Raw genomic sequence first — 22824 nt, forward strand, 5'->3', positions numbered from 1 at the left:
AAAAACATCACAATCTTCATGTTGAGAGTTTGTTCTTTAGTTTTTGTTTTTTTTTTTTTGCTCTTGTTGCAAATGTTGTACGACATAAATTAACATCTTGGGTGGTCTCGTTTGACGTTGTCAAAATGTGTGGTCTTTATTAATACTACTTCTGGAAGAGTACGAGTACCATATAAGAGCAAGAGTACAAGTTCAATATATTGAGGAATGAGAGCAGGATAAGAAAAAAATAGCATTGAAGATGCCACATAAGTTTGGGGCTTATTTGGTGGGTACACTTAGAGAAATGTGGTCACTGTCAAAGATAATCTCTTCGATAATATGATCTCTGTTACCATACTCAACTGATCGTCACAAAGTTTTATTTACAAAAAAAAAAGAACTGATCGCTAAAAATCTTTAATATAGAAAACTTAACGCTATAAAAGCTTTCAATTAAAAATGATATTGAAAACGCATCACTTTAGAAGTTTTCTATAGAAAACAAATCACTTTAGTTTTCCGATCAGTTTTTTATAGAAGTTTGCTAAACAAAACTGATCGCTAAAGAACTTTTTTATAGAAAACCGATCGCTTACATGTTTTCTATAGAAAAAACTGTTAGAAAAGGGATCGCTTTCTATAGAAAACATATCGTTTAAGTTTTCGATAAAAAAACTGATTTCTATAAAAGTTTTCTATATATAACTGATCGCTATATAAGTTTTCTATATAAAACTGACCCCTGAAAAATTTTCTACAGAATAGCGATAGCTATTGCTGTTTCCTAGAGAATCCTGATCGCAGTAGATATTTTATGTAGATTAATGATCGCTGTAATATTTTGATCGTTTTAGAAGTTTTCTATATAAAACTGATCGTTAACTAAATTTTCTTTAAAACTGTTATCGATGTAAAAGTTTGCTATAGAATACGGATCAATGTGGAAGTTTACTAAAGAATACTGATTGTTGTAAAAGTTTTCTGAAAAATACTGATCGTTATAGAAGTTTTCCATGCAAAACTGACCGCGTTATAAGTTTTCTATAGAAAACTGGTCGCTTTAGAAATTTTCAATAGAAAATTGATCATTGTAAAAGTTTTCTACAGAAAACTGATTGCTATTGAAGTTTTCTCAGAAACCTGATCGCTGTAGATACTTCATGTATATTGATGATCGCTTTAGAAATATTCTGATCGTTTGAGAAGTTTTCTATATAAAACTGATCGCTATATAAGTTTTCTTTAGTACACAGATGACAGCGGAAGTTTGCTGTAGAACACTGATCGCTGTGGAAGTTTACTATAGAGTACTGATTGCTGTGGAAGTTTTCTGAAGAATACAAGTTTAGTTGTTTCGTTATAGAAGTTTTTCATAAAAAACTGATTGCTTTAGAAATTGTCGATAGAAAACTTATCGATACAAAAGTTTTCTATAAAAAACTGTTGGCTTTATATGTTTTCTGTAATACACTGATCGCTATGAAAAGTGAATATAGAAAACCGATCGCTATAGAAGTTTTCTGTAGAATACTGATCAAGTCTACAAAAAACTTATCTCTTTATAAGATTATTAAAACTGAAAGCTTTTTTATACATTTCTCTCTAACCAAACTATAATTTCTCTCTATGTTCTCTTAAGATTTATTGAAATATACAGCGAGTGATCTTGTTTTTTTTTTTTTTTTTTTTTACAAAATTTGTGTTTTTTGTTTCGTCGCTTGTCACACCCATTCTACAATTGATCTTTTTGACTCCCCTAATTGTTTATTTCTTTTAACATGTTTTCTTGGTTCTTTGCTTTATTTTCTTCTTTATTTGCCAGCTGAGGAGGACTACAGTGAGTAAGGAAGACAAACTGCCGCATAAAGGAATGGATGGATGAATGAATGACTGAATATTTATGTTGTGTACTTATTTCTTCGGTAGCGGCAGCAGTAGTACTGATGGTGGTGTTGGTGGCTTAACATTTTCTTAATTCTATTTGTATTTCCAACGTCGTTTTATTTATTTGACATGACATGCTTGGTTTGCCAACATTGTATTTCATTTACAGTTGCTCTTGGACTTCCTTGTAATAAGCGCAAAGTATAGGAAGCTTTTTGTTGTTGCCTTTCTGAACCCCTGTTTGGAACTAGTGTTACTTGCTTAAGTAATTATTGTTGGTGTTTGTTTTGAAAAGTAACGCTTTGCTAAGCGTTTTAAATTTACATGTCTCTTTCTTCCCCTTCCCCCTTATTTCACATTTATCGATAAGATATTCACTAAACTTTTGATTTTTACCGGCTGTTAATTAAATTCATGTTCTTCTTATTTGTTTGACATTAATCTTGAGCTTTAGTGATTAAGGGACTTCTTTATATAAATAAATATTACCAAAAATGAAATTTTTCACTGATCGCTGCTGGAGTGTTCCATAGAAAACGAATTGCTGAAGAAACTTTCTATAGAAAACTGGTCGTTGTTGAACTTTTTTATAGACAAGTGGTCGCTGTTAAAGTGTTCTGTGGCAAACTGATCGCTGTCGAAGTTTTCTATGGAAAAAAAGTGATCGCAATTGAAGCTTTTTAAAGAAACTTTATCGCTGAAGAAGTTTTCTTTAGAAAACTAATTGATTCAAGTATTCTACTGTATACTGATCACTATTCAAGTATTCTATAGAAAAATTATCGCTATAGAAGTTTTTTATAAAAAACTGATCGCTGTTGAAGTTTTTTTTTTATAGAAAACTGATCGTTGTTGAAGTTTTATATAGAAAACTGTTCGCTGTTGATATTTTCTATAGAAAACTGATCTCTAATGAAGTCTTCTGTAAAGAACTGATCGCTGTTAAAGTTTTCTGTAAAACACTGATCGCTGTTAAAGTTTTCTATAAAAAACTGATCGCTGTTAAAGTTTTCTATAGAAAACTAATCGCTATAGAAGTTTTGTATAAAAAGCTAATCGTTATTAAAGTTTTCTATAGAAAACTGATCGCTAATTAGGTTTCCTATAGATAACTGATCTCTGTTGAAGTTTTCTATAGAAAATTGATAATTTTTGAAGTTTTCTATAGAAAAATGATCGCTGTTAAAGTTTTCTATAGAAAATTGATCGCTATTAAAGTTTTATATAGAAAACTGATCGCTATAAGAGTTTTGTATAAAAAACTGATCGCTGTTAAAGTTTTCTATAGAAAACTGATCGCTGTTGAAGTTTTCTATTGAAAACTCATTGCTGATGAATTTTTTTATAGAAAACTGATCGCTGTCGAAGTTTTCATTAGAAATCTGATCGCTGTTGTAGATTTCTATAGAAATGTGATCGCTGTTGTAGTTTTCTATAGAAAACGAATTGCTGTTGTTGTTTTCCATTGAAAACTGATCGCTGTTGGAGTCTTCTATAGAAAACTGATCGCTGTTGAAGTTTTCAATAGAAAACTTGAGTTATGACTCACCCTGTATGGATGGAATATTATTAAATTTCCATTTTTACATATTTTTCCAAAGATTACACTTGTCAAGCGAAAATATTTAAAATAATTCATTTTCTCCTGTTAACTTTAATTACAACAACTAAATCTACACACTTACATTATAAAAATCTCATAACTTAAAACTATAAAACGATATTTGATACCACAATGCAATTTCTACATCTGGTCAGAATAATAAAAAAGACAGACAACACCGAACCAATGTAATTGAAAGTACAAGTAAGTTCATGCACCGTATGTACTAGTATGCCACACATAAGCCACTGACTGTGGTGGCAGCTTACTGCCGCAGAATAAAACAAAAAGTACAAGTTTCAATAAAAACGACAACACACTGATCTATGCACACTTACACACACACCATGTGTACAATATGCATATGTAAATTATTTTAAGTCTTTTTTTTCTGCTAAATATTTAACATAAATTTAATTCAATGTTCCTCATCATATTGTATCGGTATTTTAAGAAGCTACAAAAACACTAAGATAATTTCTATAAAAGTTACCGCTTGCTGCCCTTAGACAACAGCAAAATTAAAGAAAAAACAACAACTGCAGCAGGAACACAGCAGCAGCAAAAACAAATGTTAATGAGTTAATTAGTGTTGGCAAAAAAACAAATACACAACTATACACAACGCGGTTGTGGGTCTCCCCTTTAAACTCTAGAAGACGAAACCCAAATCCCCATATGAGCAGAAAATAAGACGACACACTCTTATGCTCCTAAGAATTTACCACAACATGTGGAAGATAAAAAATCTTAAATATAAAATCAGAAACAAAAATGTTTAGCAGGGTAATATAATAATATATCCCTATAGTGAAGCGAGGAGATAAGAGGGGAAAATTGTCTTTACCCCAGAAAACTGGCAAATATGCTCAAATGCACAATGTCAAGTTTAACAAAAAAAATTAAAGGAATGTAATCATATTTAGATCGGACATTCTTGATTAAGTATGGAAAAGTTTTCTACAGCAAACTTATTCAGCGATCAGTTTTCTATTCTGAACTGTTCAGCGATCAGAAGATTTACATAGAAAAGTGATTTCTGAAGAGGTTTTCTTTAGAAAGGTGATTACTGAATATGTTTTCTATAGAAAAGATATCTCTGATGAAGTTTTCTATAGAAAACTGATCGCTGAAAAAGTTTTCTGTTAAAACTGATCGTTAACAAAGTTTACTATAAGAAACTGATCGCTAACGAAGACCTCTAAAGAAAATTGATCGCTAAAGAAGTTTTCTATAGAAAACTGATTGCTAACGAAGCTTTCTATAGAAAACTGATCGCTAATGAAATTTTCTATGAAGAAGTGATCGCTTACAAAGTTTTTTTTATAGAAAACTGATAGCTTACAAAGTTTAGTATAAGAAACTGATCGCTTACGAAGTTTTCTATAGAAAACTGATCGCTAAAGAAGTTTTCTATAGAAAGCTGATCGCTTACGAAGTTTTCTATAGAAAACTGATCGCTTACAAACTTTACTATAAGAAACTGATCGCTAAAGAAGACTTCTATGGAAAACTGATCGCTAACGAAGTTTTCTATGAAGAACTGATCGCTAACGAAGTTTTCTATAGAAAACAGATCGCTAACGAAGTTTTCTATAGAAAATTGATCGCTAGCAAAGTTTTTTATAGAAAACTGATCGCTTACGAAGTTTTCTATAGAAAACTAATCGCTTACGGAGTTTTCTATAGAGAACTAATCACTTACGGAGTTTTCTATAGAGAACTGATCGCTAACGAAGTTTTCTATAAATTTAACTGTTAAAGTTTTTTTTGTATTGATTTCTTATGAAATTTTATATAGAAAATTGATTTCTTATGAAATTTTATATAGAAAACTGTTCGCTGAAGAAATTTTCTATGTATAACTGATCCCAGAATAAGTAAGAGGTTATTTATTGATTCCCAAAGAAGTTTTTTAAAAGAGGAAATTTTCTATAAGAAAGTTTTTACTGAAGGAGGTTTCGCTAAGGTGGTTTTTTATAAAATCTGATTTCTGAAGTGGATTTCTCTAAAAGAATGATCACTTCAAAAAAAGAACTAAAAAGAAGTATTCCATAGCCTTAAATTTGAAACGCATTGATAAATAAATTCTTTTTACCAACTGTCAAAAAGACAAGTGTTAGCATGAAACTTCTTGAACTTAATGTACATATGTTTGAAGAATATTAGCGTATATATCATGCAAACACAACCGTTTAAAGACATTAAATAACTGTATGACTGACTAACCCTATCCAAACATGTGAAATTTTTATAAAGAAAACCCTCTCCAAAAAAAACAAGCGTTCAAATAATTAAATCAGAAATAGTATGAAATTAAAGTCTTTCAGATACTTTTATACACATTAATTTCTCTATGAAATGATCTATATTATATTCATGCATGCATGACAAAAAAATAAATAAAAATAAAAATAAATAACCGGAATAACTCAAATGTTATTTATCTAAATCTTAAAATCTATTCAAAATTATATTTGTCACACTTTTAGTCGATCTCTATTCTCTATTAAATTTTAACAAAATTTTGCTGTGTGTGTGAGTGTCTGGTATTTAATTTATTATTGTTTTAAGTTTTAATAATTAAACAAATGTATTTTTAATAAGTTTGATTACGTTTTCCATGATTTAATATTTCAAATGCCATAAATTTTATTTATTCTACGTCTGTCTGTCTATCTGCTTTACAGCAACAAGGCATTTTACTGTTGAGTGTGTGTGTGTTTGTCTCCACTTGGTTGAGGGTTTAGTTTTACTCTCTTTTATCTTAAAAGATTTATCTATTGTTAATTATATTCATTAAATATTTATTTCTTAATACACACACTAATTTCTTCGTTAAGCTTCATGTTAAAACATTGATTTAGTTTCATTAATTTTTCTTCACTAATTTGCTACAAAAGTTTCACTGTGTGTGGGCTTTGATATCATATGAATGTGTTTAGGTTGGATGTTAGACTTCTTTTTTGGGAAAGGGTCGATTACATATATTAAAACTTAGTGTGTTTCTTGTAGATTTGTTATGGAAATTTTGTAATTTAAACCGCGTAGCATATTGATGATCATAAGATATCAGGTGCGGTTATTAAGACTTTGTTTTGATTTTTAGAAGTTATTTGCATCAATTAGGGAATGGCCTATCATAAATACCAAACTGAACGAAGTTTCTGAATTCCTGGATTTCTTCATTAGATAGTCCAGAATTATAGAAGAACAATTTCTCTATGGGCCAAGGACAGACGAAGGATGTCTGCGTCTCTATCTCATTTTAAAATCTTCCACAAAGATTTATCATTTAAAAAGTTGAGATCGTCAAAAATTTATCTTTAAAAACTCTATTGTAGAACATGATCGCCATACGTGATCTGATCATCTCTCTTCTTCTCTAGAAGTTATCGGTAAATATTTTTACTCTTCCGTAAAAAACTTTAACAGAAATTCTCATTAGTTAAACAAATATCGTAAAAGATCAAACATGGAGCGATAGGTTTAAAAGAAGTGCACAAGATGGACAATGATCGGGCCTAGCACTAGTTGTAAAATTTCTACAAAAGTTCTTAAAACAGAGTGAAATATCATCAGATAAAGATCGGCTTAGAGTACTGTCGATCGGGATAATGTCTGATCTTCTTTTTTATTAGATTTGTCCAAGTTTGCCACTGCACGTAAACTTAGAGCCTGGAAACCGGGACACAATCTGTGACACAGTATGCATATTTTACTCGTTGTAAAAACTTTTGGAAAAGTAACTTTAAAATTATCCATGATCTTTGTTGACAGGGTGAAAAACTAAAGATCTTTGGATCTTTGAATACTGAGAAAATAATATTAGATAGTTCAAGTTAGTCATTATGAAAGCATTTGGTAGAACAAGATCATCCATAGATATTACAGGATCGTCATAAAACAAGAAGTTTTATATATTCTACAAGAATGATCTATCAAGAGTATTATTGTGCTTTTCGTGAACACCTGTCGTGATCTTTTTCAACCACTAGATGAGCTCTTTTGTGACTCACCACCCCCATTGTACTTCTTAGCACCGTTGGAAATTTACGTATATGGAATTTCCGGTTCAGTATACGTCCACTTTGCTTAAGTACTCGAACTTTCTAATCCCTTGCGAAAGTAGCTCCGTTGGGGAATAACATGAGACAAGCTTAATCTAACCTCGACAAAGAAGGCATTCTTAGATTAGATCCGATAGAAGGAGCGCACCCAACATCAATTGAAAACACTTGATTGATGCTATGAGGAATGTCATGTCCCTACAAACATTCTTATCCTCAAAAGATTCAGTACCTTCCTGGATCTTATATGTGGCCCAACCACACTACTGAGATGGCTTTTGTTGTTTCGGTAACAGCACCATGGAGTAGTAATTCCCCGTGTATCAATCTTTTAATCAAGCCCTCCTCCTCTTTCCGCAAATTTGGGTTAGGGTGGTTCCCCAAAGGTACGGTCAACTGACCACCCTTTGTACAAGATTATGAGGTGCTTTGGTTTGACCCTATGTGAAATCGATCCAAGAAAGAAACAAGGATACATTTGACATCACTTGTTTATAGTCCTAAGGTACTGATGACATCTTTTAAGCCTGGTATTGTCAAGTTGAAGGTCATTAGTTTATAACGCAAAAGATAAGACACTTCTGAAACTTTGACTGAAGCCTTTATCGCAAAAAAAATTGTATTAAGCAGGATATGAGAGGATACTGGCTAGGGTTCCATAGATAATGCAAAAAGTCGTCCTTTGGACTTTTTAATAATTTCGGTTATTTCTATGTATTTCGTCCCCTCATATTTCGACTTTTACTTCAAGAAACTTTTTTGAACAAAATAGACAAGTTCGACTTTTTTCGATAAAAAGTCAATAAATTGAAAGTAAATTTGTAGAACCCTAATTCTGGCCAGACTCTTAACAGAAAGGAGTGTCGCTTCAGATAAGATCGAACTCAGATTTGAGGAAATCAGATGTCACTTAGTTCCACTATCAGACAAGCTTTCTCATGTGTTAATTTTTTTTTTGGATGAACGCTCAAAAACTTGACTTTATCTTTTAGATATTTCAACGTTGGTCCAACAAAAATGTTAGAGAATCAAAACCCAACTTTGTTGCACGAATAAGTAATGTACAAGTGTAATAAATGTTTGTTTTAAATTTCTGATTGAAATCTAAAGATAAAATTGTCTAGAATTTTTTTAAATATAAATAAATAAATTACATATGTATGTATAAAAATAATAATAAATAATGTGTAATTAAATCTGTGTGTTAGTAGTAGGTAAGCAATAGTGAATGAGTAAGTGTATGATTGTGTGTATTGTTGCAAGTTGTTGCCATAACTAATAACTCATTTAAGTTGCAACAAACGTATACAACTCTGTTTACAACAAATAACAATTACTACAAAACATGTTCATGTTTTCTTGTTGTAGTTTTTTGTTTTTGTATTTGTTGGAGTTGTTTTTTGTTTCTTGCGTTTCAATTATATCTAAATGGTGGCATTTAGTTTAATTTGCTTTTTTGTTAATAGACGATTTGGTTTCTGTTTCTGTTTATGTTTTTTTGTTGTTGCTGGCATCGTGTGGAAGAGACAATTGTATTAGTTGTAAAGCTACGAGTTGTTAGTTTATAACTATATTTGTTTGTCTATGAATATGTTGTTGTGGCATGCAACAAACATTGCTATGTTAGTTTGCTTGAATTTACAGAAATCAACAATAATGTTTATGTATGGTATTTGTTTTTTGTATAAAAAGTAATTCTATGTTTAATTTTTTTCCTAACTATTTCTAAGTTGTAGTAGAATTTTTCCAAACCATAAAATATGTTCCCAGGAGCAAAATAACTCAATTTTAAAATGGCAAACGACATAAAACAACAAGTAAAATTGACGCTTGATAAAGACAAAAAAAAAAAAAAAAAAAAAAAAAAACATACTTAACAACACGACAACACTATAGAAATAACAGCCTACTCTTAAAGTGAAGCAACCAACGAACCAACTAACCAACTAGTCATTGCAATCATTCCATTCCTTTCCCTGCTTTGGCACTGTGAACAAGAAAAAAACATTCTATTTGTAATTGAGAAGCGAAACTAACCTATGAAAACATTTAAAGTGCAGCAACAACAAATATACTTTATATATTTTTTTTATTAAATTACAATTTTTTATTTTAGGAAGGTGTTATGAGAAATCGATTCAAATATGTAATATGAAAGTATAACATTATCGAATAATCGTTACATATACAGGTTCAGCAGTAGTGATATAACAATCGATAATTGATTTATTGTTAGTTGGTTAACTCCCTGTGCGCGTAGTTCCCTGCTCACGAACACTCCACTCGTCAGATGTGTTATTGTATTAGATCCAGTCTGTAGCCGTGAGAAATCTCAGGATTTTATTAAGCTTAAAACCAGATATCTCACAAGGTTAGATATGAAATAGCTGCCAAGAAAACGTTTTCTCTTTACAGCTAGAGCAGGACATTCGTAGAAAAGATGGAAGCCCGTTTCTTCCTTTTCTCTGTCTTTGCAACTGCGACACTTTCGTTCATTGAAGGGAAGCCCAAGTTGTCTTGCATGTGTCCTGTTATTAATAATATAAACTTCGATATATCCTATCTGTTCCGGGTTATTGAAGAACGAATCTAAAGATGAAGACTCTTCTTGAAGAAATCTTGCGGAGTTACTACTATTGAAACGGCGTTGGAGATATCAAGGGCACAGAGATGTATCGCTTTACTACCGACAAAAATTCATATGTTACCGCGAATATTAAGGTCATGTAGTACCCTACAGGTTGACATTATTTCAGATATTTCGGCCTGAAAGACACTACAGTGGTTGGGATACGGTGAGATGTACCCCGACTCTCTCCGGGAAAGAAGTATGATTTTAAAATTGATGGAGATTTTAGTTAGTTAGTTATTTAGTTAGTTAGATAAATAGGTAGATAGATAAATAGATAGATAGATAGATAGATAGATAGATAGATAGATAGATAGATAGATAGATAGATAGATAGATAGATAGATAGATAGATAGATAGATAGATAGATAGATAGATAGATAGATAGATAGATAGATAGATAGATAGATAGATAGATAGATAGATAGATAGATAGATAGATAGATAGATAGATAGATAGATAGATAGATAGATAGATAGATAGATAGATAGATAGATAGATAGATAGATAGATAGATAGATAGATAGATATATAGATAGATAATTAGTTAGTTAGTTAGTTAGTTAGTTAGTTAGTTAGTTAGTTAGTTATTTAGTTAGGTAGTTAGTTAGTTGGTTAGTTGGTTAGTTGGTTAGTTGGTTAGTTAGTTAGTTAGTTAGTTAGTTAGTTAGTTAGTTAGTTAGTTAGTTAGTTAGTTAGTTAGTTAGTTAGTTAGTTAGTTAGTTAGGTAGGTAGTTAGTAAGTTAGTAAGTTAGTTTGTTAGTTTGTTAGTTTGTTAGTTTGTTAGTTTGTTAGTTTGTTAGTTTGTTAGTTTGTTAGTTTGTTAGTTTGTTAGTTTGTTAGTTTGTTAGTTTGTTAGTTTGTTAGTTTGTTAGTTTGTTAGTTTGTTAGTTTGTTAGTTTGTTAGTTTGTTAGTTTGTTAGTTTGTTAGTTTGTTAGTTTGTTAGTTTGTTAGTTTGTTAGTTTGTTAGTTTGTTAGTTTGTTAGTTTGTTAGTTTGTTAGTTTGTTAGTTAGTTAGTTAGTTAGTTAGTTAGTTAGTTAGTCAGTTCGTTAGATATTTAGTTATTTATTTAGTTAGTTAGTTAGTTAGTTAGTTAGTTAATTAGTTAGTTAGTTAATTAGTTAGTGAGTTAGGTAGTTAGTACGTCATGAAAACTTATCACTTAGCCCTCGTTCTAATGGACAAAATCGTAAATTTATATAGAGTACTTCTTACACACTTGCATACATACAAACACAACAAAATCCATATTTAGTGTGTGTTGTTCATAAGTAAATATGTTGTACGTGTTGTTGGTTGAATGCCTTAGTGTCATGCCACATAATATGCCACGTTTGGCACATTCGTCAAAACCAACAGCAGCAACAACACAACAAATTATTTCTCTGCATTTTGACTTTGTTACTCCACTTCACTTTACAGAAGACGTGTTATACTTATTTTTAGCTTTCGAAAACTGTTGCAGTTTTATTATTTCTGCTTCGTTTTTTTTATTTAAGTTGTTGTCGCTTTTATGAAAATGTTGTTGTTATAGCTGTTGTCTGATTAAAATTAGAGGTGTTTGTGGCTCTTGTAAGTTGGCAACCAGATTGCTGTTTTGTTTTAACCGATATCCATTCTTCAAATCAAGATGCCATGTCATAAATTCATTAAACACAGTTGGGAAAGAAAAAGGTTTTTTTTTTGTGCTCGCTCACTCCTCCTCTTACATGGACTTGAACATGAACATTAAAATAGCCTTAAGGTTTTAGTTGATTTCTATGACTTAGTTCTTCACAGTCCATAGAAGACTATTTACCACCAGTGGAAGTGCAACTGCCATAGATTTAATTAATCTAAAATATAGACATACTTATTAACCGCTTGGCTAACATACTCTTACCGTGTTTGTCTATTAGTTGGCAATTGAGGCGTTCTTGACTTAAATATAATTATTAATACACACCTCATCGGAGTAAGTGATGATGGAGTGGTTGGTGTGTATTTCAAAATTACTTCCTTTGTTGCTAAAATAATTGTTATTATTTTAAATTGTTTTCCAAAGACTCAACACAGTGTATTCACTTAATATGGAAAGTCTTATTTGGAGAATATGTGTGTGGAGGATGAAATAGTTTAACATGGTTTAAAAATATGTCTTAATTGATTACCGTAAATACTTTCAGTAACATGCATCACTACTACTCAATCAATATATCGCTTTATAAGAAAAATCACAATACTTGGGGGTCTTTGATTTGTTAAGAATTTGCTTTAAAGCAATTTTAGGATCAATTTTGAAAAAAAAAACTTAATTAACCATTTACTCTAGAATTTTCATTACTTATACTCATTAATATTTCTTTCTTTTTGTTTTAGGTAAGTTTAATGGATTCGGAAAATGTTTACCACGATTATGAACAACTTTTTTTTGCACATTGGAAAGGTATTTAACACATAAATATTTAATTTGAATATAATGATGATTCTTCTGTTTTTGTTCAGTTCTAGTTCAATTCTAGTTCAGTTCTAGTTCAGTTCTAGTTCAGTTCTAGTTCAGTTCTAGTTCAGTTCTAGTTCAGTTCTAGTTCAGTTCTAGTTCAGTTCTAGTTCAGTTCTAATTCAGTTCTAATTCAGTTCTAGTTCAGTGCTAGTTCAGTTCTAATTCAGTTCTAGTTCAGTTCTAGTTCAGTTCTAGTTCAGTTCTAGTTCAGTTCTAGTTCAGTTTTAGTTCTGTTCTAGTTCAGCTCTAGTTCAGTTCTAGTTCATTTTTTTAATCGAATCTCCCCCTTTTTTTAAGACATTTTCAACCTCTTATTGTTTCTTAATTTTTATTATGATGAGGTTAATCTAGAAAATAAACATTCCAGACCCACAAACAAATAATAACGTAACCAAAAATACACATTAAACAAATCTCTTATAAACCCCAAAAAATACTTGTCTAATAATAAAAATATTTTGTTTTTAAAACTTATAAAATCTTGTAAACTCGAAACCCACCCCCACAGCAACTGTCACTCCACCCTCTTTTAAATGCTATTGCAGAGTGTATCGAAAAGATAAGACCGGGTGTTAATAATACCAGGACTCACAAACAAACGAACACTCTGGTTGTTACAAATATTTATTTAAAAATTTTGTGGCTTTCAAAACGCACACATACAAAGGGGTGGTTTCTGGGGCCCCCTTTTGTATATATTTGTGGCTTATTTTTATTGTGTTAGCGTATAATAAGTCCCTTGGGAGCTAGACAATGTTTATTTGTACTCCTTCCTTTATGGGTATTTAGTATGTCTGGTCTGTTGCTGGTATTTTTTTTTTTTTTTTTGGTTGTGGGTATATTATTGGTTGTTTTGTGATGAATTTTATTGAATTTTAAATATGTCTTGAATATGTTTATGGCCATAAGTGTATAAGTGTGTTAATAATTTGGATAATAAATATAGACATGATGTTTTTACAAGGGTTTAACTAATAATACACATGGGGAATTTGCTATAAAAAGTGTGACCCAAGAATATTATATGATTTATATTTATATATTTATAAAATTTAAATTTAAAATGTAAGCTAAAGGATGTTAAATTTGTGGATTTTTTTTAGGAACATTTTTTTAGGTTGTTTTTAAATCATTTTTCTGAAAAACTCTTTTATTTAATTTCAAAAATTCAATAAACTTTCAAGGATTCAAAAATAAAAGCGTTCGTATATCAAATATATTTTTGCTGTTTCTATATTCAATTTCCTTTTTCTATTTTAAATATTTCTTTTTTTGCATTGTGTTATTGTTATTGTGCTATTAGTAGTTTTTTAATTAACAAAATTCTAACATAGACACTTTTTCATTCTATAATAAAATTTGATTTGGATTAAAACAACAACAGTAACAAGAAACAAACTGTTTTCCCAAAAAAAGGGAGTAAAGTGGATCGATGCTATATGAATAGTAGAAAGAAGAAAATGCGTATCAAATTGTTGTTTGGCAGGGTATAAAAACAAATAAAAGATAAAGGCAACATAACACCAGCAAATAACACCAATAATAACGACAATAACAACAACAACAAACATGTCATTTAAAATAGAATTTTAATTAAATCCTTGATGTCACAATACTGTCTGTTATAAAATAATATAAAAAAAACTGCAACAACTTCTATAGCAACAACATTGGAAAAATAGACTTTAAATGTGTTTTGCACATTTACACTTGATTAAATTTAGTAGTTTAGTCAAGAACAGACATTTAAAGGATTTCAAAAAGAGTGCTTCTACATAGCTTATAATTTAATAAAGACCCAGTAGTCCTAGAGACATGGATAAGGCATAATTTAATCTTACAGTGGTAGGAAAAGTGTTTAAGAGTTGTATTGTCATTAGTTAGTTAGTTTTCGCTATTCGATATCCCACCAATAGGGCTTACACTTATGATTACCTATCGGTGACAAGCCCTATTTACGGCTACTTCGATGTCCCTTCTATTTTCGATAGTCGCAGCAGAAGGAAGCATATAAGTCAAGGTCGACTTATGGACCTCCCAGTTTGTCTTTCTCCTGTTGAGAAATGGTTTTGCAATCTTTGCCAGAACTACTATTTCATATTCTATATAACAATGATCAGAGAAAGAACACTCCTTTGAGATCTTCCAATTCTGAACTAGATCAATAAGGTTTGCATACACAAGTGTTAAATCCCGTACCTCTTTTCTATTCGCAAGTTGTTGAAGTTGAAAGTTGGTTGTGAACCTCTGTTTAAAACTATTAAGTTAATAGAGACTCATTTCTTGAATTGTCATCTGAGCTAACCCAGACTGTGTGGTGCGCGTTAGCATGTGCGCCCATAATTAGCGGTATGTGCCGTCTTTTTGCCTCACGCATAATATTTGTGATCAGGCGGTTTGGAATCAGGTCGCCATGGTCATGCTGCGTGTAGCCAGACTTTCAAGCAGCCGCTACAGTATCTTCGTCGCTGTAATCAGTTAGTTAGTTAGTTAGCTAGTTAGTTAGTTAGTTAGCTAGTTAGTTAGTTAGTTAGTTAGGTATTTAGTTAGTTATTTAGTTAGTTAGGTAGTTAGGTATTTAGTTAGTTAGGTAGTTAGGTATTTAGTTAGTTAGTTAGTTAGTTAGTAAGTTAGTCAGTTAGTCAGTTAGTTAGTTAGTTAGTTAGTTAGTTAGTTAGTTAGCTAGTTAGTTAGTTAGTTAGTTAGTTAGTTAGTTAGTTAGTTAGTTAGTTAGTTAGTTAGTTAGTTAGTTAGTTAGTTAGTTAGTTAGTTAGTTAGTTAGTCAGTTAGTTAGTTAGTTTGTTAGTTAGTTCGTTAATTATTTAGTTAGTTAGTTAGTTAGTTAGTTAGTTAGTTAGTTAGTTAGTTAGTTAGTTAGTTAGTTAGTTAGTTAATTAGTTAGTTAGTTAGTTAGTTAGTTAGCTAGCTACTTAGTTAGTTAGTTAGTTAGTTAGTTAGTTAGTTAGTTAGTTAGTTAGTTAGTTAGTTAGTTAGTCAGTTAGTTAGTTAGTTAGTTAGTTAGTTAGTTAGTTAGTTAGTAAGTTTGTTAGTTAGTTACTTAGTTAGTTAGTTAGTTAGTTAGTTATTTAGTTAGTTAGTTGCAATGAAAAATGTATCATCGTCTGACATATTGTGCGCTCTTTAACCAGTGCATCAGTTGGAATTCGAACCCACCATCGCCAGACTATTGTTCTAGTCTGGTAGACCGGAGGTCAGTTGTTCAGTAGGTCAACAGATCTTTCCCGATTATACATTCGTAAGATTAAGTTTTAAATCATACGAGGCAATCTACATTTCACTACCAACGATTAAGACGACTTCAGACCTTGCTGGCATTTAATCCGAACTTGTCGTGTCGAGTATAAGTACAAGTATTACCATATTGATTTCCAGCTGTAATATCAATGGTAATATATCTAAGTAGGTATTCTGAACCCCCATTTCTATAAATGAAATCCATAACTGACAGAATCAAACTTTACCTTTTAAACTACTGTCTTACTGTTTTTAAAACAACTCTTCGGAAAAAACGAAGAAGAATTCTTTCGAAATTTAATGTTGTTAAACATTTTCTGAACCATGTCACTGTCGTTTTAATTGCTTTTGTTTTTTCATCTTCTTCTTCTTCTTCTTATTCACTTCATTTGTACTAATTACTTAATTAACTCATTTAGTGAAATAAAAGTATTTCAATATCAATTTCTTTAGCAAAAAAATAAAGAACTGTGCAACAGCAAGAACAACAACCATAAGTAAAATAAAACATGATCTAAAAAAATGTCGTCTTTGTTCTGTTAATTTATTTTCAAACAAGTTGTTGTTATTTTTTTCTTCTTTAGTACTCACATACATGTTCGGTCCTCATTGAAACAGGCAAGCAGCCAAATATTCATCTATACATTGTTAATATGTATATAAGTATATTTTTTTTTTTACTTTTTTAATGAAATGTGAGAATTATTGAAGGTCGTTGATTTTTTTGTTGTTTTAAGTTTTTGTTTAAATAAAAGAATCCATTAAGAAAAATAAAACTACAAAGAAAGGCAAGTCAAGTGGAATTGAGTGGGGGCGCTACTAGATATTTATTATATAGATCATATAAAACTATTAGAGCCCTGCACAAGACAACAATAATGCGACAATGTGCGCCATCTATAGAAGAACTAGCGAAAGATGTTGTCTGTGCTAAAGAATAACTGGATCTAGCGAGAGTTTTTGTCTATGGTATAGAACAACTTGATGTAGCCATACTTGTTGTCTGTGTTTTACATCAACTGGAGCTAGCGAGAGCTGTTGTCTATGCTATAGAACAACTGGTGCTGGCGAGAGCTGAAACTAGCGAAGATTGTTGTCTATGCTAGCGAAGGATGTTGTCAATGTTATAGATCAACTGGAGCTAGCGAGAGCTGTTGTCTTTACTATAGAAAAACTGCTGCTAGCGAGAGCTGAAACTAGCGAAGATTGTTGCCTATACTAGCGAAGGATGTTGTCTATGTTATAGATCAACTGGAGCAAGCGAGAGCTGAAACTAACGAAGATTGTTGCCTATGCTAGCGAAAGATGTGGTTCATGTTATAGATCAACTGGAGCTAGCGAGAGCTGTTGTCTTTACTATAGAACAACTGCTGTTAGCGAGAGCTGAAACTAGCGAAGGTTGTTGCATATGCTAGCGAAGGATGTTGTCTATGTTATAGATCAACTGGAACTAGCGAGAGTTGTTGTATATGCTATTACTTAACTGGAGTTAGCAAGAGTTGTTGAGCATCTGAAGCAAGCGAGAATTGTTGCCTAGTCTATGGAATAACTGACTCTATTTCTATATCATAGATCAATAGGAACTAGCAATATATCAACTATGGTTAGCGATCAGCAGATATAGCCCAATTGGAGTTAGCGTGAGTTGTTGGCTTTACTAAAGATCAATTGGACTTAGAGAGACATGTGCTTTTTACTTTAGAATAACTGGATATATAAAGAGTTGTTGCCTTTGCTACAGACTGAACTTGTAGGACAAATTCAAGCTAAAAAGATCACTTACTGGTTTCAAAAACCAAAACTATTGTCATATTAATTCTATTTGACTTGAGACATTTATTAATCTCCAATATCGCTCAATTCTATAGTTTAAATAAACAAGTTAATATTTCATTTAATAAAAATTTATTGCCCGAATATTTTACTATTTAATAGACAATTATTATATAGCATACCAAACAGGTGTGCTCATGCTGAAACATGAATTAAAAGAAACCAAAAAAAACGACACAAGTTCAACAAGAATGCATTTAAGTATTTTGTCACATGTGTCCTTTTAAAGAAAATTTAAAATATTTGTTTAAACCAACAACAACAAAAAAGCGAAAACTACCGTTTTTATACAGGTAGTCAAATGGCTAATGAAAGTTGAAAGCAACATGATCAACAAAAAAAAAACGATCAATGAATCGCATAAAGATGAAGCTGCTGATGCAGTTGCTATAGCTACTTAAGTGATGTTTTGTGTTTACAAATTAATGTTTTAGCTTCCGAATCATCGTAAAAACGATACGATACCACATTCTTAAATTATTTACTAAATAAAAGTATCAATACAACAAAATAAAAACAAACGATCATTATGATGATCAGCTGCAACTCATTAAGCAGGACATTTAATTTCATTGGCGCCTACATTTTGGCTCTCATATATAACAATAACTTAACAAAGATTTCTTTAACAAAAGTCTTGTGGCCTATAAACGGAAGACCACCAACACCAGTTTCACAAAACAAAAAGAAAAAACAGTATAAAACTTTTAAACAACAATTTATTTAAGTAATTTGAGTTTTGTATTGTTTTTATATGTATTTCAATAAATGATCATCACACGCATCATTTAGCTAATTGATCGATCTTTCATTCGTTTCATACATATGTTTATATGTATTTGCTGCACGATCAAAATGTTCATCAAGAGAAACAAATAAAACTTATTTAATTTTTGCTGCAAATTAAGGTGATAATAGATACCAAAAACAAACATGAATCTTATAAAAATTCGTTTAAATTATAACAGTAAATTTTTCAAAAGTTTTTTTATTAAACAAAGATCAAAAAACTTGATACTACAGTAAAATCTTGTGTTTGTTTTGAAAATATTTTGATGACTTAATTAAGTTATTTCTTGAATAGAATTCGAGTCTTTTTTTTTCATTTTATATTCAATCTCTATAGATCACGAACAATATACAGCCATGACCACATCTGACGTTTCAATAAAAAATGATGATTGTTACTTTGGTGATCTAACACTTTTATGTTTCTTTTCGTAATAAAAAAACAGATATAAATATTTGAGATGCAGTTAAACCGAATTGATAATACTTTAACGAATCAACTTACTATGTAGATATTAGATGTAGATTGCAGATATTTTAGATACGCTACTGATCAACTAATGAGATCATGAGCGATAATTGTTCTCTATGCTATAAACCAACTAGAGATAACGAGAGTTTTTGTCTTAACTACAGTTCAACTAAAACTAGCGAGAGTTCTTTGCCATACTACAGATCAACTGGTGCTTCCGGGAGTTGTTGTCTATACTATAGATCAACATACTATATTTCAACGAAAGTTGCTGTCTGTACTATAGATCAACTGGAGCTATCGAGAGTTCTAGTCTATACTATGGGTCAACTGGAGCTAGCGAGAGTTGTTGTCTGTACTATATATCAACAGAAGCTGCCAAGAGTTATTGCCTGTACTGTAGATCAACAGGAGCTACCAAGATTTGCTGTCTATACTATAGACATACTGGAGCTTGTGAGAGTTATTGTCTATAATATAGATAAACTGCAGCTAACAAAAGTTGTTGTCGATACTATAGATCAAGTCGAACTAGCGAGAGTTGTTGTCTTTACTACAGATCAACTGAAGCTAGGGAGAGTTTTTGTCTATACTATAGACATATTGGAGCTTGCGAGAGTTGTCTATACTATAGATCAATCGCATGTAACGAAAGTTGTTGTCTATTCAACAGACCAACTGGAGCCAGCGAAAGTGATATAAACTGGAGTTAGCGAGAGTTGTTATTATACTATATATCAAAAAGAGCTATAGGCCAACATCACCTAGCAAAAGCTGTTGTCGGTACTATCGATCAACTGGAGCTAGCAAGAGTTGTTGTCTATACTACAGATCAACTGCAGATAGATTTCATCTTTATACTACAGATCAAGTGGAACTAGCGAGAAGTGTTGTCAATCCTATATATCAACTGGAACTAGCGTAAGTTTTTGTCTAAGATATAGACAAACTGGAGCTAGTGAGAGTTCTACTGTAGCATATGTAAATTGTGGTCGAAGCTTTAGATAAATTGAAACTAGCGAGAGTTGTTGTCGATACTACATATCAACTGGAGCAAGCGAGAAGTGTTGTATGTACGATAGTTCAACTGCAGTTAGCGTTGGTTGTTGTCTAAGCTTTATACAAACTAGAGCTAGCGAGATTTGTTGTCTGTACTGTAGATCAACTGAAGCTGGCAAAAATTTTTGTCTGTACTAAGGACCGACTAGGATTAGTTATAGTTGCTATACTTCCTTTAATTCAATCATTTTTTTTATTTTTTTAGTACTGTGGTAGGTAAACAAAGTGATCGCTATTTACATGATCACTGATTTCTTTTGTATTCAGTTAAGTATGGGAGGAGGTAAACAATTCATTGATAATTTATCAAATGCCAACAAAACATATTGATTATTTTTGCAACAACTACAACATTTAACATTTATGTAGAAATTAAAAAAACGATTTTCAGCTTCTTTGTTAATTTTTTTTATAAAACTTTAAAAATTGTCCAGATCTTAAAGCATTGATGAACATCAAACAATCATTATTGGCAGAAGAAATTGATGATGACGATGATTTGGTTGTTGATCATCTTTTTTTAAAATAAAATGTTGTCCAAGTCCCCATATAAAAAGTGTAGTCCAACGAATTGTATTGTACTGTGTATGAATGTCAAGCAACGTGTGTGGTCCCCCACCAAAAACAAAAAAAAAACACTCAAACACACTACTCACAGTTCAATGTGAGTAAAAGCCCATAGAGAGAGATCACAAAGAAGAACCCAACAACCACAAAAAATACATAAAAACAAACTGCCTCTAGTGATCTGTGATCACAGTAATACGTACATACACGATCAGTAGTAGAAGTAGTAGTCATTGTAGTTGAAATAAAAGCCAAAAAAAAAGATCTACACAAACAGTAATCAATTCAATTCAAAATAAAGAGTGTGTTGATCGCGTGTTTATTTCATTCTTCTGCTATTCTGAGATTTTTTGTATTTCTCTTGTCTTTGACCAAAAGAGTCAATCATTTTATTTTAAATGATTTTTATATTAAAACAGACAACTCAAACTGTTTTCATCGATCAGTAAGATTTTCAAAAACTTAAGTTTTGTTTTTCTTCTCTCTATAACTTTTCTTTTCAGTGGATATCGAGTAAATTGTTACGTACAGAAGTCAATTGTTGAAAATTTTATTAGTTTGTTTTAGCGGATCATCATGATCGCCCTCAATGATCTATGGGTAATTGATGAGAGTGGATTTTATGACTGTTTTTTTTCTATCTATTAAGCTTTCATTTAGTTAGTTGTTTTAGTTTGAAATTTAATTAATTTTCTTTTATTGTTGGTGACCAGCTGTATAATTTTTTTATACTCATCTCTATTTGTAGATCTAATTGCCCTTAAGCGGTTGAATTATAAATTAAATATCTGTTGTTGGTGTTTGAGAAAAAAGAATAAGTTCTTGCTTTTTGTTAACATTAGGGCAAAAGCAGAAAACCTTTACGCTTCAGTTAAGTTGTGTTCAGGGTTCAGAATATGATGAGAAAATGTATAATGAGAGAGCAAAAGTTTTGATATTGAGAGTTTGTTGTAAATCGTAACGACAAACTTGAGCTAGCGAGAGTTGTGTCTATCGTACAGACAAACTTGAGCTATCGACAGTTGTATCTACAGTATTAACAAACATGAGCTAGTGAGAGTTGTGTTTATTGTAAAGACAAACTTAAGTTAGCGAGAGTTGAATCCATCGTTACGAGTGTTGTGTCTATCGTATAAACAAACTTAAACTAGCGAGGGTTGTATCTATCGTAAAGACGAACTTGAGCTAGCGAGAGAAGCGAGTGTTGTGTCCATCGTATAGACAAACTTGAGCTAGCGAGTGTTGTGTGCGAGACTTGTGTCTATCGTTAAGTCAAACTTATGTTAACGAGAGTTGTGTCTATCGTATAAACAAGTATGAACTAGCGAGAGTTGTATCTATCTTATAGACGAACTTGAGCTTGCGATAGTTGTGGCTATCGTATAGACAAGCTGAGCTAGCGAGAGTTGTGTCTATCGTATAGACAAGCTTCAGGTAGCGAGAGTTGTGTCTATCGTATAGACAAGCTTGAGCTAGCGAGAGTTGTGTCTATCGTATAGACAAGCTTGAGCTAGCGAGAGTTGTGTCTATCGTATAGACAAGCTTGAGCTAGCGAAAGTTGTGTCTATCGTATAGACAAACTTGAGCTAGCGAAAGTTGTGTCTATCGTATAGACAAACTTGAGCTAGCGAAAGTTGTGTCTATCGTATAGACAAGCTTGATCTAGCGAGAGTTGTGTCTTTGGTATACAACTAGAGGTAGCGAGAGTTGTGTCTATGAGCTGGCGAGAGCTGTGTCTATCGTATAGACAAACTTGAGCATGTAAGAAATCGAGATATTAAGTCCTATGAACATTTGTATACGATAGGTAATTGTAGGTTTTGACACCCTGTATGCTAATGGAAAGTAATATGGACTTTATTGCAGCACATGAGTGCAAGTTGAAATGATTAAGCCTGAGCAAATGATACCCTACCCAGATAGTAACAGAAATAGATAATAGATCAACATTTCTGAACAATCCAGAGAAGATGGAAATTTTGAAAGCAACATGAATGAATTACTTTAACTTTCTTATAAATACTTTTTTTTTGAAAAAATATATAAAAATTTACAGAGTCTTAATAGGGTATTCAAACTATTTCACACTCCGAAGACCTTTTAAACTAAAACACATCATAAATAGCGTTTGTTTTGCAACATGTTTTGATCCATGGAAGATTGATGTTAATAATTTTTGTTTGCTTTTGGTGAAA

General features: G+C 31.5%; 1 protein-coding gene across 1 annotated transcript in view; it reads left to right on the top strand.

Annotated features, from left to right (window-relative positions):
- The window catches only part of LOC124420928 (homeobox protein invected-like), a 70576-nt gene extending 57978 nt beyond the window's left edge, over nucleotides 1–12598 (top strand). Inside the window, exon 2 of the mRNA XM_046955391.1 lies at nucleotides 12531–12598. Coding sequence (XP_046811347.1) covers nucleotides 12531–12571 — 41 coding nt within the window. The 3' untranslated portion in view covers nucleotides 12572–12598. The remainder of the gene's footprint in view (nucleotides 1–12530) is intronic.
- The last annotated feature ends 10226 nt before the right edge of the window (nucleotides 12599–22824 follow it).

This window comes from Lucilia cuprina, chromosome 6 (genome assembly GCF_022045245.1).
Source record: "Lucilia cuprina isolate Lc7/37 chromosome 6, ASM2204524v1, whole genome shotgun sequence".
Classification (NCBI taxonomy): Eukaryota; Metazoa; Arthropoda; class Insecta; order Diptera; family Calliphoridae; genus Lucilia; species Lucilia cuprina.